Source organism: Microchirus variegatus (assembly GCF_963457635.1).
Source record: "Microchirus variegatus genome assembly, chromosome: 7".
Taxonomy (NCBI): Eukaryota; Metazoa; Chordata; class Actinopteri; order Pleuronectiformes; family Soleidae; genus Microchirus; species Microchirus variegatus.
This window is the reverse complement of record NC_139808.1, coordinates 25098998-25113844: the sequence shown is the minus strand read 5'-3', so window position 1 is coordinate 25113844 and position 14847 is coordinate 25098998. Positions and strand designations below refer to the sequence as shown.

The 14847-nt window shown below is 40.0% G+C and overlaps 2 protein-coding genes across 2 annotated transcripts; one reads left to right on the top strand and one right to left on the bottom strand.

Annotated features, from left to right (window-relative positions):
• Window positions 1–865: 865 nt before the first annotated feature.
• Window positions 866–3260, top strand: LOC310929187 (retinol dehydrogenase 10-B-like; the record flags this gene model as incomplete). The annotated part of the gene is made up of 5 exons (XM_083891908.1): window positions 866–1315; window positions 2177–2275; window positions 2706–2851; window positions 2929–3060; window positions 3140–3260. 5 exons carry the CDS (start codon window positions 866–868, stop codon window positions 3258–3260), a joined length of 948 nt encoding a protein of 315 aa, XP_083748034.1.
• A 719-nt stretch (window positions 3261–3979) lies between these two features.
• Window positions 3980–14172, bottom strand: cse1l (CSE1 chromosome segregation 1-like (yeast)). The gene is made up of 25 exons (XM_083893002.1): window positions 14119–14172; window positions 13327–13419; window positions 12161–12303; window positions 11872–11973; window positions 11642–11787; window positions 11461–11551; window positions 11261–11368; window positions 10873–10965; window positions 10615–10782; window positions 10406–10535; window positions 10236–10301; window positions 9937–10139; window positions 9773–9857; window positions 9593–9654; window positions 9342–9478; window positions 8624–8727; window positions 8406–8503; window positions 7958–8108; window positions 7453–7661; window positions 7277–7374; window positions 7103–7188; window positions 6786–6867; window positions 6033–6179; window positions 5550–5781; window positions 3980–4557 (listed from the first exon to the last, which is right to left on the bottom strand). The coding sequence occupies exons 2-25, from the start codon at window positions 13409–13411 to the stop codon at window positions 4468–4470; spliced, it is 2916 nt and encodes a 971-aa protein (XP_083749128.1). The 5' UTR covers window positions 13412–13419; window positions 14119–14172; the 3' UTR covers window positions 3980–4467.
• Window positions 14173–14847: the final 675 nt, after the last annotated feature.

Sequence of the window (14847 nt, the reverse complement as noted above, 5' to 3'; positions counted from 1 at the left end):
AGGTGAATGATGACAGGTGAGTGATGAGGACAGGTGAATGATGAGGACAGGTGAATGATGAGGACAGGTGAATGATGACAGGTGAGTGATGAGGACAGGTGAATGATGACAGGTGAGTGATGAGGACAGGTGAATGATGAGGACAGGTGAATGATGAGGACAGGTGAATGAGGAGGACATGTGAATGAGGAGGACAGGTGAATGGATGATGACAGGTGAATTGGCGTTAATTAAGGTCCCTGAGTGAGTGAGAAAGTGAAATCATTTGTGACCTTTGACCCATGTTGACTGACACGTGTTTACATATTTTATTTTGTCAGCACTTTAATTTGTTAGTTTGCCTTGAATTAAAAACAATTCATGTGAGATTTGTGTTCCCTTGTCCTTTTTGCACGACAAGAAAGAAGCCCAACCTTGTTAAAAAAGTAACTGAGTAACTTTTACTCTGAAATACTTTTTTACTTTAACTTGAGTACATTTTTTTAGACCAGTACTTTTACTTGTACTTAAGTACCATGTTATCAAATAGTGGTACTTTTACTTGAGTATAATATTTCAGTACTATTTTATACTGTATGTGTGTATATATATATACAGCACATACATATATATATGGTGACTCTGGCTCAGGACATGTTATATTAATCAGTTTCATGACTGTGAGGACAGAGTTGATTCATTCAGTCATCAGACAAAAAGCCTGTGGATTGGTGGCCTCCATCATTCTGCCTCCTATAATCCCACACACGGCAGTTACATAAACCCGCGTCACGCAGGGACACAAACTCCTCCAGAGCCTGGTGGTCTGTTCCTGCTGCTGCTGCCTGAGTTGGTGTTAAACTTCTCCATCATCATCTTCATCATCATGATTGTCCTGGTGGACCTGGTGCTGATGCTCATAGACCTCACCTACTCCATCCTGGCTGCCATCGTCCAGACTTTCCTGCGGCCGAGGCTCAAGTGCGTGGACGGGGAGCTGTGTCTGATCACGGGGGCCGGGGGCGCGCTGGGGCGCCTCTTCGCCCTGGAGTTCGCCAAAGAGGGAGCGTGCCTGGTGCTGTGGGACTGCAACACCGCCGCCAACGAGCAGACCGCGCAGCTGGCGCGCGAGCTGGGCGTGGAGGTGCACGCGTACACGGTGGACCTGTCCAAGCGGCAGAGCATCTACGAGGCCGCGGGCCGCGTGAGGGAGGAGGTCGGGGACGTCTCCATGCTGGTCAACAACGCGGGCGTGGTGGCCGGGCGCAGGCTGCTGGACTGTCCGGACGAGATCCTGGAGAGGACGCTGCTGGTCAACTGTCACGCGCTCTTTTGGGTGAGATCTGGCGCAGCACGTGCATAATATGAGCTTTTGCGCACATTTGCAAACTCTGCACTTGAGAGACACTGATGTGGATTATGTAACATCTGTTTACGCACTGACGCGTGAAGGCACCAGAGCTGCGCGCGCCGCGGGGCAGATGTTGCATCACAGGATGAGATGCCCCTGCGCGCGCGCGCTTATGTATGTGTGTATGTCTTTAGCAGCCCGCGAGGACATGTTTTGGTTCAAACCAGGACATTTTTGCTTGGTCCTCACAACTTAGGGACTTTTTTTTAGGGAGTTTTATGGTAAGAAGTGGATTTGGGTCAAAGGCCAAAGAGTCTTTGAGTGTGTCCAATAAGAATGCTGTGCTGGAATGGAACTGGAACACACACACACACACACACACACACACACACACAGTAAAGAGGGCATGTGACTCTGCACTTGATCCTCTTAACATGCAAAGTTAATCTCATTAGCACCAAATCTAAAGGTTTTCAGAGACAGATGTGTAGTGTTTTTTTTTTCTTCACAGTTGTGATTTAAATCCATCAACACACGTGATGATGTTGATGATGATACCCGTTTAAATCCTTATCGCAGCCACATATATGCTTTGTGCGTGATTGTACATAGAATATAAATATGTACTATATATAAAATGGATTCATTATTATTATTACTATAACCATTCACGTCCTCAGGATGAGTTAGTTATATCAACTTTGAAGGTGCACAGTAATATATGGATAAGGATAAAAAATGGCAGAGGAGCATTTCTGAGACATTCAGGTTTATCGTCTCTGTGTTCATTTTAAAAATGTACTAATATTAACCCACATTAAATGTAATAACATGGTCTGTCAACAGATGACAAAAGCCTTCCTGCCTCAGATGAAAGCAAAGAACCACGGTCACATCGTGACCATCGCCAGTGCTCTAGGACTGTTCAGCACTGCATGTGTCGAGGTAAACAATCTGAACACACACACACACCAGGATAATCCCTTTGATTTCATACTTTATACAACTTAATTCTCTATTATGAAGTATTTTTTCCCCCAAAACTTCTTTTTCAAAAAAGTATTTTTCCCAAAACAGATTTTCCAAAAAAATTCTCAAAAAGTTTTTCCAAAAACCTTTTTTTCAAAAATGTTACCCCAAAACTTTTTTCAAATTGTTTTTCCCAAAAACATTTTTTTCAAAAATAAATTCCCACAAATGTCTTTTCAAGTTAATTCTTCAAAAATAAGAAATTTTTTCCCAATTTTTTTTCTTTTTTCAAAATGTTTTCAAATTTTTTTTTCCCAAATGCTTTTTCTATATCCCCCCCCCCCCCCCAAATGTCTTGAATTCCGACTTAATTCTCTCCCTTTGTTTGCATCGTTCACATTCGCAGGATTACTGCGCGAGTAAATTTGGAGCTGTGGGTTTTCACGAGTCTCTGACTCACGAGCTTTTAGCAGAGAACCTGGAGGGCATCAAAACCACCTTGGTGTGCCCTTACATTGTGGACACGGGGATGTTTGCAGGCTGTGAGATCAGGTGAGTCGAGTTAAAGTTGGTAAAGAAGACCCTGTAAGTCTCAGTCTCTTCCTGACGTCTGCTTTGACGTCTCACAGGCAGGAGCTCAAGAGTCTCATTCCACCTCTGCAGCCGCTCTACACCGTACAACAGTCCATGAAAGCCATTTTAGCCGAACAGCAAATGATCTGCATCCCGCGCATGATGTACATCCCCTTCGTGGCACGAGCGTAAGCACTTATCTCGTTATATGTATATCAACTGCTTGGACCGAGGCTCAGATTAACTTCTTTGTCTCTCTCCCTGTAGGTTGTTACCATGGGAGGCAAACGTGGCGACATATCGCTTCATGGGAGGAGACAAGTGTATGCTGCCTTTCATCAAGAACGTAGAAATGAAGACCTCCAACGGACATATCAAGTCCTCCTAACGCCAACGCTGACTTTTCCCCTGAAGTAATGGACCAACAAAGGCTTTTACCAAACGCACAATACCAAATAAGGACAGCGTGATATCTCAAGGTCTCTTAATTAACAGCAATGTTACTGTGACCCTACTATGAATGAAGGGTTTTTTCCAAATACTGAGCATGAAAAAATACAATTCCATCCATCTACATCCAGTAGAATAACAGATACACCCCAAAAGCTTGGGGTCACAGATACAGTTTCTTTGGCGTTTTCCATTAAAAGTCACACTTATTCATCAAAACAGTTGCAAAATTAATAGAAAATATAGTCAAGACATCAACAAGATTAGAAATAATGTGCTAACATAATTGCACAAGAGTTTTCAAGGGTTTCCTCATCATCCAATAGCCTTCTAACATGATTGGCAAACACAATGTACCATTAGAACACTGGAAATGGGCCTCTATACACATTCTGTACATATTCCATTAAAAACCAGACGTTTGCAGCTAGAATAGTCGTTTACCACATTAACAATGTATAGAGTGTATTTCTGATTCATTTCCATTGTAAAAAAGAGCTTTTCCTTGAAAAATAATGACATTTCTAAGTGAACCCAAACTTTTTGAACGGTAGTGTGTAAACCCAAAAATACTACAGAAATACCAGATATGTACAAGTGCGTCTTTTTATTCACAATAACAAACAGTGCAGAAACGAGGGCTAGACAAATGAATCTACAGGAAACATGCAACAGAACATATTAAGCGTTATTTTTGAGTCTTGATAAAAAGTCAAACATAGAAAAAAAGAAATCCCTCTCGCATGATCGATCCCCTCCTGTCAGACGCTCCTTTAAATTTGCCTCCACTGCTGCTGATTAAATAAACTTACACTTTTTTGTTTGTTTGTTTGTCTTTTGCTCCAACAACAAAACAACAAGCCCACACAAACAGTGCTTCAGTTATGTCAATTTTTTGGTCATGTCCTTTTAAGAACACACACACACACACACACACACACACACACCTTCAATTCAGGCAAAATTATGAATATCTCTGGTAAATCCATCAAATAACTGTCAAGTCAAACCAAATCTGTTTGGAAAAGACTCAGTGGGGGTCTGGTCTGTCAAGTCTGTCATGTGACCCAGGGGCCGCTGTGGCTACTTCCTGCCAGTGTGTGGTGGTCTGCTCCTACCATGTGAACGCCATCGTCGCTTCAGCTTCAAACCAGCTGCACAGAGGCCGCCTGCAGGTAACCCTGCAGATACTGGAGGGCTTCTGCATTCAGACTGGTGCTCAGCATAGAAGGAACCTGCAGTCACAAGGAACGGACACAAGGAGAAACAGCATCATAATCTATCAACAACAAGCATTTTCCTTTATTTTACGTTTAAGTATAATTTTAAAAAACATATTTTGAACAGCCTGATATTTCTGGAGTAAATAGGTACGTCAACAATATTATGCATACACTACCGCTCAAAAGTTTGGGCTCACTTAGAAATGTCCTTATTTTTTAAGGAAAAACACTTTTTTCAATGAATATAACATTAAATTAACCATAAATACACTCTATACATTGGTAATGTGGTAAACGACTATTCTAGCTGCAAACGTCTGTTTTTAATGGAATATCTACATAGGTGTATAGAGGCCCATTTCCAGCGTTCTAATGGTACATTGTGTTTGCTAATGGCGTTAGAAGACTATTGGATGATTAGAAAACCCTTGTGCAATGATGTTAGCACAGCTGAAAACAGTTTTGCTGGTTCTTTGACGAAAGGGCAAAATTATTATTTTGAATAAAAGTCATTAATTTTTTAATAATTTTGCAACTTTTTAATGAATAAAAGTGTGACTTTTAATGGAAAACACAAACAAAGTGTATAGGTGACCCCAAACTTTTGAACGGTAGTGCAAGTTTACGATTTACAAAAAGGCACTAACATTTAGCCACAGGAACTGAAAAATAGAATATATCTCAAATTAATCCTGGGGGCCACATTGGACCCACTGGTGGACCAGTTCTGGCCTGCGGGCCGTATGTTTGACACCCCTTGTTTAGCGACCATTGGATTGACAACTTAAAATTTATCAGTTTATTCCCAAATAAATAAAGTTACGGTGATTTACATAAAAGTCATTGTAACTTTTGGTCTGTCTTTTTTAATATACGTGTCACATATTATTTTAAGTGAATAGTAACCAGTGAGCTGTTGTTATGCTAGTTCTCCTACTGAAGAGATTTCTGTCTCAAGTTTCTTTTTGTAAAAATAAAAAAAAGGTACAAAACTGTACACCTACCCTTCCTGGACAGGCAGTTGACAGCTTGTAGAGGGACTGAGCCAGCAGGATCTTAGGATTCCCGACAGCGTCTCCAATCGGGTCGCGCTCCTTCTTCCCAGCGAAAGCCAGCTGCGAGAACGCCGTCTGGTATCCCGGCGTGTCTTCGATGTCGATGAAGTGCTCGTCGTCGGGGATGCTGTCGTCTTCTGGTAACTCAAACAGACCAATGAGAGCTTGGAGCAGCGGCGTCCTGAACGGAAACATTAGTCAATTTAGGATAAGCAATACTGGCTTTACTAAAAGTTCTTAAATTTGACATCGACAGGTACGTAACCAACTATTAGGACAGGTTTAAGCAAGTAATGAAGGGGCATTATTATTATTATTATTATTATTATTATTAATAAACAAATAATGATATTGTTTTACCTTGAGCACGTTAAAAAAACATAAAAGGGACAGAAAGCTCATGGTTGTGTTTTCATTCATCTACTTCCTCACCAGATCTTTGTGTACTCCGTGTCCATCATGGCGGGACATTCTGTGAGGACTTTGGTAATGCCAACAGCACAAATCTTCTTCTCGACCGCCCCAGAAACCTTCTGCACTTCTGGAACAACTATTTTCTCCAACACCATTCCAAACATGCTGCAAACACGGAAAGAAAATAGGATTAACGCACATCTCTCAATTTCTTTGTCTCAGAGCTACAGCCGCCCATCGCCCTTTTCCTAACACAGAATACCAGGTCCTTTTGTGTATTGTATATTGTGTAATTCGGATGTCAAGACTGAACTTGCACCTTCCTACAACATCCACAGGGAGTCAGCTCTCCGATACGTGCACAAAGAGGTGTGAAAACACGGCCTGGAAAGGCAGACTCCTTTGTCTATTGGAGGAATGCGAAAGAGGAGTTGCTCAGGCATAAATGTGGAGGGCTCACTATGCTCTGGGTCTTTCTCCAGCTCGGATTACTCATGTGCAGATTGACCTTTTCTTTGCTAAGAAAATAAAACTTTGTCGGCTGGCAGAAGTCTCTATTTCATTCTCCACCAGCAGCAGAGAATTTCCACAACATGAACGAATCAATGACTAGTTTGGACCAGGACTGCAACTAACAATTATTTTGCTTCATAATCAATTTATCTGCCAATTATATTTAGTTGATTGGTCCACAAAATATCAGAAAAAAATGGGCTACTTCATCATCATGATCTGCACAACCATGTTGTTGATCAGTAGAAGGACACTTACTTTGGCTGGATGCTGTCAAAAATCTCCTGAAGCGCAATAGCTCCATATTTGACACAATACAAGTTGATGAACACCAAGAAACCTGTGAAAAAGCGTCCAAACATTAACGCGTGATATCACATTGAAAGTTAATGAAAACATGACACAATTTGACTGTTCTAAAGTTCGAAATAATGTGCAGAGTCATTGACGCTGTTCAGATGGAACGGTCTGAACACAACACTGACGATGGAACTCACGAGAGCTGCCGTTTTAATCCAAGAAAAAAAGCTTCAAACTGATAAATCGACTAATTTAGATTCAGCTCGAGAACTCACTCTTGATGAACTTGGTGGTTTTGGAGCCTTGAAGTCTCTGGAAGAGCAAAATGAAGATCTGTTTCCTGTATTGAGTAATCGATTCTCTGGTGAAACAAGACAAAAAGTAGAATTGTCAACAAAATTAAAACACAACAAATAACTGAACTCATCAAACGACCATAATCCACTCACGGAGGCATGTGCTCGATGATGCTGTTGAGGAGGTAAAAACCTTGGTTGTCATTGGCCTTAGAGGCATTAAGCTTTTGGAAAACTCCAAGCAAGCCGGGCTGAGGAGATAAAATCAGAATACAGTGTGAATTTCTCTTTTGTTACAGAGACAAAAAAAATATCCATCAATTACTTACTATTTTATCTGCAGCAGAGCTGGCGATAGAAGCACCTCCTTTCTCCAGGTAAGCCTGAAGCAGGCGCACCAGAGGAGGTATGTTTCCTGTGCGCTCCCACAGCACAGGCTGCAGCAGGTGAGGGAATAAAGCCATGTAGGACGCAGGGATGGAGTTGGAGTGCATCTCCAAGAGGAGAGACATCACCTGGAACACGTATGGAAGGAACTCTGCAACAGAGGACACAGGGAGATTTTTCTTCCACCAAACTCGTCATTTCTAAAGATGACTAAAATATGTAAAATATTAGGGCTATGAAATTAAACAATTATGGTAAAAAAACTGGGACTTTTATTCTGAAATGAACGCTTTTAATGGCTTGCTGTCCCGCTCGACATCCGGCAAAAATAGAACACAGGCATTCAGTAGAATCCCTGAGTCACTGCGGAATTTCACCATAATTGTAACATGGTGATAACGCTATTTTATTTTATGATCTTTAACATTAATATTATCTTTCACAAACCCTGGACATCATTCTGAAGGATTTCAGTGAAGACTGGGAAGAGAGCCTCCTCGAAGCTGGACACAGTGGTGGGGTTGGCTTTGCAGGTGATGCGCACAGACAGGCACAGAGACTCAAACAGGTAGTGGTTAAAGTGAGGCTTGCTGGGGTTCTGGAAATAGATGACAAATATAAACATCTTAGCAAAATGTACCTATACAATACATATATGTATATATATATATATATTAATATATATATATATATATATATATATATACATATACATATATATATATATATATATATACATATACATATATATATATATATATATATACACATATATACATATATATACATATACATATATATATATATATATATATATATATATATACATATATACATATATATATATATATATATATATGTATATATCCATAAATAAGAAGAATGCTTGGATTACCTTGCTGACTGACAGGAGTTTATGAGTAAGCTGACCAATCAGAGTGGGAATATAGGGAACAATGACCTCCTGCAGCAGAGAGAAGCTGCGCATGATGGCTTTAAAGATGAAAAAAAATAAACAAAACAAAAAGAAAGATATGAGACAGTTGAAAAATAAATGGGCCGATACAGACTGAGGAGTATTTATTTTAGATGACAGAGAAAGTTTTGGCTTACCTTTCATGACGTACTCATTTTCTGCAGATCCGGGAAGAGCAAGTGCTTTGAACAAGTTGTTGAGCAACTGTTCAGTGAAAGGCGCCATTTCTGTCGAAGTGATACTGAAAAACATGCACAGAAATGTGGCGTCATCCCATTTGTCAGGTAGAACTCTTCACTTACTGGTAAACTTTATATGTTTAGTAAAAAAATAACTTCACACAATGTGGTCTATACGCGACCGTTCAAAAGTTTGGGGGTCACCTATACACATGTTTCTTGTGTTTTCCATTAAAAGTCACACTTTTATTCATCAAAAGAGTTGCAAAATGAATAGAAAATATAGTCAAGACATTGACAAGATTAGAAATAATTGTATTCAAAATAACAATGTTTTCAGCTGTGCTAACATCATTGCACAAGGGTTTTGTAATCATCCAATAGCCTTCTAACGCCGTTAGCAAACACAATGTACCATTAGAACACTGGAAATTGGGCCTCTATACACCCATGTACATATTCCATTAAAAACCAACCATTTGCAGTCTAGAATAGTCGTTTACCACATTAACAATGTATAGAGTGTATTTCTGATTCATTTAATGTCATTGTCATTGAAAAAAGGTGATTTTCCTTGAAAAATAAGGACATTTCTAAGTGACCCCAAACTTATGAACGGTAGTGTATGCATAATATTGTTGAAATTGCATCAATTACCGACTTGCTTAATACTCACTGTATGGTGTTGCCGGGGCCTCTCATGGTGAACAGCCTCTCCAAAGCATGGGCAGCGTACGTGTGCTCCACTGTGCTCTCTGCCTGCAGGTGAGCGATCAGTAGAGGAACTGCCTGCAGCAGCTGCTCCTTCGGAAGCTGAGCGAAAGGTAAGAAAAAACAAACAACAACTCCTCAGTAATGGACTTATTTGTTGTGGTGGATGTTGTTTTTCAAATTTGAAAACGTGGCAAAAGAATCAAGAGTTGGTACCTGGCTTCTGAAGATCATGACATACTTAATAGCATCTGCCTTCAGCACTGGGAACTCATTAACTGCAGGAACAAAAGCAGGAGCTTGATGTAATAATTTGTTAAACATTTCAACTTAACCAACTTATTCAAGACATTTAGGAACTCTACTGTATATTGCAAAATAAGAAGAGATTCTTACCATTGGGGGATTTTAAATCTGAGAGGATGTGATTCACAAAGAATTCAGTCAGATTCACCAACTCATTGGCTTGTGTAATTCCATGCTAGAGTGAAACAAAAAATTAAGCAATAAGTTGACATAATCACTGACGACAATAAACTAAATATGAATCGCAACCATACCTTCTGTGTCTGGGCTTTAGATGCCAGTGAAGTGACTAAATAAATGGCAGCATCTTTGTGCTTCCAGTTCTTGCCAGGGTTCTTGGCATACTCTCCCAGCATCGAGTTGACGTAGCCAGAGAAGATCGCCGTCACTGGCGCCTCGAAAAACTTACACAGGCCTCTCACCAAGTCACAGGCCGCCCTGCGACGAGTGTCGATATCTGAGGAGTGATGAGAATAAGAAAATTGTATGTGAATAAAACGCCTTCAAGTTATAAGAATAATTAGAATTTGAAAAAGGTTGTCCAAATCTTTACCAGATCCTTCGAGGTCTCTTCGAATGTATTCCTCAGAGTTATCTTCAAAGGCCTCTTCATCTGCACCTGATTGAGCATAACGGGTATTTTGGTTAATAACAGTGCATATGTGTCCCCAGGAAAGCAGAGCCCAGAGTCGGTCTGTGGCTCGGAACAAAACTTTTACTTACTTCTGAATTCCATGTTCGGCACAATGACCTTCTCACAAATGCTCGTGAGTATATTCTGGTCCTCAAATAGATGTTTGTAGTGTGGCCTTTCACAGACGGATGCCAAGAACTGGATAGCATTGCTTACAAGCTGCAACAAAGATGAGGTGTGCTGTTAGATGAGGGAAAGTTCACTTTAAAATAGAATACCAAAAAAAAAGCATTCTCACCAGGTCATATTTGACTTCCTGTCCAGTTGAAACTAAAAGGTTCCAGATCGCAGTGACGAATCGGGGAAGGTACGGCTGAAATTCCTCGTCGTACTTCTGAGCGTAAAGAGCAGCGTTGTCGCAGATCTGAGACTTCAGGTGCTCCAAAAGACCTGCTTCCTGCTCATCCTAATACACAAAAGAATTGCTTTTAAGTAAGTAAAGCAGATTTTGCACAACGCAATGCAACGCAAAAGAAGTTAAGAAAAAACAACTCACATCAGTTTGTAAAAGCTTATTATCCAAAGTTAATAAGCCATGGAAATTGGTCATCCAGGTTTCCATGTTGTCTTCAAAAAACTCTGGAAGGTCCTATGAAATAATGCATAGTATATCCTTGAAGTTAGAGCAATTTAATTCATAATAAATAGACCTCAATTCTGTACAGAGCACATATAACATGACAATTAGAAATTATAACCACATCACTACAGTTTATTCACATTTATTGTGACAATTCCACCATTAAAAAAGTGTACATTTTCATCCTATTTTGTGTGTCATCAGTAAGAACAGGATATTGTCTATTATGCCTTGTCAAAAAAAGATTAAGGCAGGAAAGATAAAACCAAACAACAACAGAGAACTGAGACCAAAGTCAACTTACCTGGAAGTTAAGACTGTAAAAAAGCTTGGAGATGAGTGTGAGGGAGGAGAAGAGGACCTTCAAGGCAGTGACATCTGCAGCGTGAGTCTGACATAACTCAATTGTGGCCTGCAGCAAATAAGAGAACATTCTTTAAATATCACACAATGTCAAAACACATGTATATGTTATAACAGGATTACTTCATCAAGGTCACAAACCTTGAACAGTTCTGTCAGAGGCTGAGCAAATGTGTCCAGTACTAATTTTATCTCTGTCCAAAGCTCATTTGATTTGAACTCATGGCGATACCTTGAAAAGCAAAAAGGACAGAGAAAGTTTGAAAATATCTGCATAAAAATCATTTACAACAACAATAATATTAAAATGAGCGAGCCCAACCTCTTAAAGAGGGAGTGTGCCGTGCGAAGCACTCCGTTGATGATGTGGAAGTCTCCACTTCTGAAGCGGGTCACCATCTCAGTTAAAAGATCAGGCCACTTTAGAGGAAAGTCTTCCCTTCCTATGATACTGATGGCATCGCTCAACTGTGGAGATACATGGTATATAGAGTGGTTTAGCGTCTTCCCTTGAAACAGATGCATTAAACTCACTGAAATGGGAGGACGTACCTGTTTTTGAATCTGTTCAGGGCTGCTCAGCATCAAATTCACGATGTTTGCTTTGATCGCCAACCGGTCTTGATCAGAGATTTTGTTTGGTTCATCTTCAATCTGTAGTAAAACAGAAGAAAAAATATTAGTATTTGGTATATGGTATTAGATTCTTCAGTGAAAAGTTTAAAAGAAAAAGTGTATTCTGCTCAAAGATGTGATAAATGATGTGAATTGTGCTTTACTTCGATGTGGACTTAAGAAATGAGCAGAGTCAATAACATTTAAACTTTAAACCAAGACTCACAATGCGCCAGTTTCTTTTGATGTAGTTCTTGAATGTAACAGCAGCGCAGACACGGATCACAGTGTCCTGGGACTTCTCCAGCAGCGTTAGTAGTAATAACGGGTAATTCTGGTGTCCCTCCACAGACTCGAGAAACTTTTCAGCTAAGGAAGGGGAGGAAAAAAAAGGATAAATGAAAAACACATGTTCAAGATCATGCAGTAAGTGCATAAATTGGTTCGTGAGAATTAAATCTTTTGACAATTGCATTACAGCAGGGTTTGGACTGCAGGAAAATAACATTTTCAGGAAGACTGCAATCATTTCAAGTTTTGAAACCAGATTTGGGGAAAATGCAGGGAAAATGTAGGTGCATCATGTCACTTTCCAATCAAACAAACAAACGGATAAATAAATAAACAAACAAACAAAAAGGTCCAGGTTTGGTGTGAGAAAAGACTGGCATACACTGTATGACTCTATGTAACCCTGATACAGCATGAGTGAATATTTCCAGACTGACTCAAACACACAATTTGAAATCCAATTTTAGCAGCCAGGGTGTTCAGACTGAAAATATATTTCCATCAACTGCTGTAAAGCACATATTGGGATTTAGTTCACAGATACAGTGGTTGGCACCACAGAAGGATAACAAAGTCCAGCTTGATGACATAAACAAACATGAATAGTTGTTCATCTTAGTTTCTCTTGGTTATCACCTGCTGTATCTGCCATGTATGTTATATTTCAATACAGTGTAATGTGGAAGTAGGAAAATATCTTTATATAAAGATATATAATATATAATATATATTTTTTTTTTTACTCGCCAAATCTGTATGCACTGCACTCATTTGCATCTACCTTTTATCACCATAAACCAACTTTTCCACCTACCTCAAGCTTGGGAAACATTTCAAAACAAACTGTGTGTCCATTCAGGTGTTTTTACACACAAATCCAAAATTTGCATCTAAAAGGCTGATTGAAACACACCTCCAGATGTTAATCAAGATTTCCACGACACAAACTTTTGTTACTCTTAAATATTCAAATGATGGCAGCAAGTTACTGTTACTGTAAGATTGTAATGATCAGAAAAATACAAAAACACGATTTTCTTCAGACAGCCTGAATTAGGCCTTTGGTATGCAAGTGAGCATCATGTCTTCAGGCTGCATTACCTGGACGCCTGACATTTGGGTCTGGATCCAGTGTTTTCCTCATGAACTCCGTGAGGGATTGAAGGTTGGCGTCATTCAGCTCCATGCTCGTAACTGTGGGTGTACAAAAAAAAACAACAACAAATGGCTAAAGAATATTTGGCTTGATCTTGAAAACTGCACAAAAACTGTACTTCATGCAGCCCCACGCTCCTTAAAAGTCAAACATGTGCGCGAAATGTACTTATTCACGCACTTATCTTAGACTTCCACTACTATATCAAACAAATCAAAGCTACGCTCTGTGCTCAACGTTCATAGCGCTGAGCTACTTTGACTCATTCATACATTTAGAGTATGTCGTTTACGTTAGCTTGTTAGCGGCCAGCTATCATAGGCTACACTGACATTAGCAACCTTGCCTCTTCTGGCTTGCTGTCTAATGCCCGAGCTAGCCGGCTAAAGTTAACACAGTCAGGAAAACACTCGAACTAAACAGTATGTAGAGTTAAAAGTTATATTAAACGGAATGTATTCAGCCCCCATTTTTTATCACGAACGAGCAACACGGCACATTAAACTTCCTAACGCAGCATGGAAAGTAATAACCGAGACCAGACCCGAGCTCCCATCAAGCCCGGTTGCTGCTATTAGCGCTAGCTTGCTAACATCATATTTGCTAATCATAAACTTAGCTAATACACCAGCACTGCTACTTCAACTCACACAGTGCGACACCACGATTTATTGAGGAAGTCTAAATGTCGGACTAAACTACTCTTGAAAAGGCAACGGTAATTGTCTTATTCTTACCGACGCAGGGACTTTTAAGTCGTGGTCGGGAATGGGAAGGCACTACACACCTAACAGCCGTGCTCACGGTGCCAGCTTTCAAAAATCCAGGGCGAACGGAACTGCGCGGTCAGTATACTGCGCATGCGCAGATGTAAGGCGAAGGCTGGAAGACACGCCCGTTGTCAAACGCTCACCGGTCACTTTATTAGGTACATCTGTTTTGACTCGCACAGCCATTATTAATAGGCATCGTTAATCATTTCCACTTTGTTCTTCGTCTTTAAAGGTGCATTATGTAATGAATCTAAAGCAACTGGCCATAAAATCCTCCTAATATGTCACAGAGACTCAGGAATAATGTTCATATAACAAACTGAACTCACCAACAACAGTACAGAAAATATTTGCATTAAAAAAATATTTTGCAGACTGCAAATCATGTTTATGTTTTGAAATCATGTTTTGGCATGTGGCGCCACCTACCGCTGTCTGCCAATCATTGCAGTCAGTAGAGTCTCAGCTGCCGAGCAACCACGGGTTGCCAGTTACGTCAAGCCTAAAAGACCTCGGTATTTTGAATTTGAATGTAGTAACCATTTTTGGCCACATTCTTACATATGGCACCTTTAACATTTCTTCTTCCTCTAATAACAATCACTGAAACTTTACACTGTCCAGACTTTTACCAAACTGGAATAATAAGAGAATAAAGACAAATTGAACTGTTCACATTTTAATTGTGAAAGT

Bases quoted from the DNA above. Each gene is read 5' to 3' on its own strand.
- cse1l (XM_083893002.1), bottom strand. From the start codon at position 13,411: ATGGAGCTGAATGACGCCAACCTTCAATCCCTCACGGAGTTCATGAGG. The intron at 12,304-13,326 runs GTAATGCAGCCT...CCCCTTCCTTAG, and splicing joins CCCAAATGTCAGGCGTCCAG to CTGAAAAGTTTCTCGAGTCT. The intron at 7,662-7,957 runs GTTTGTGAAAGA...CCTCTGTTGCAG, and splicing joins CCTTCAGAATGATGTCCAGG to AGTTCCTTCCATACGTGTTC.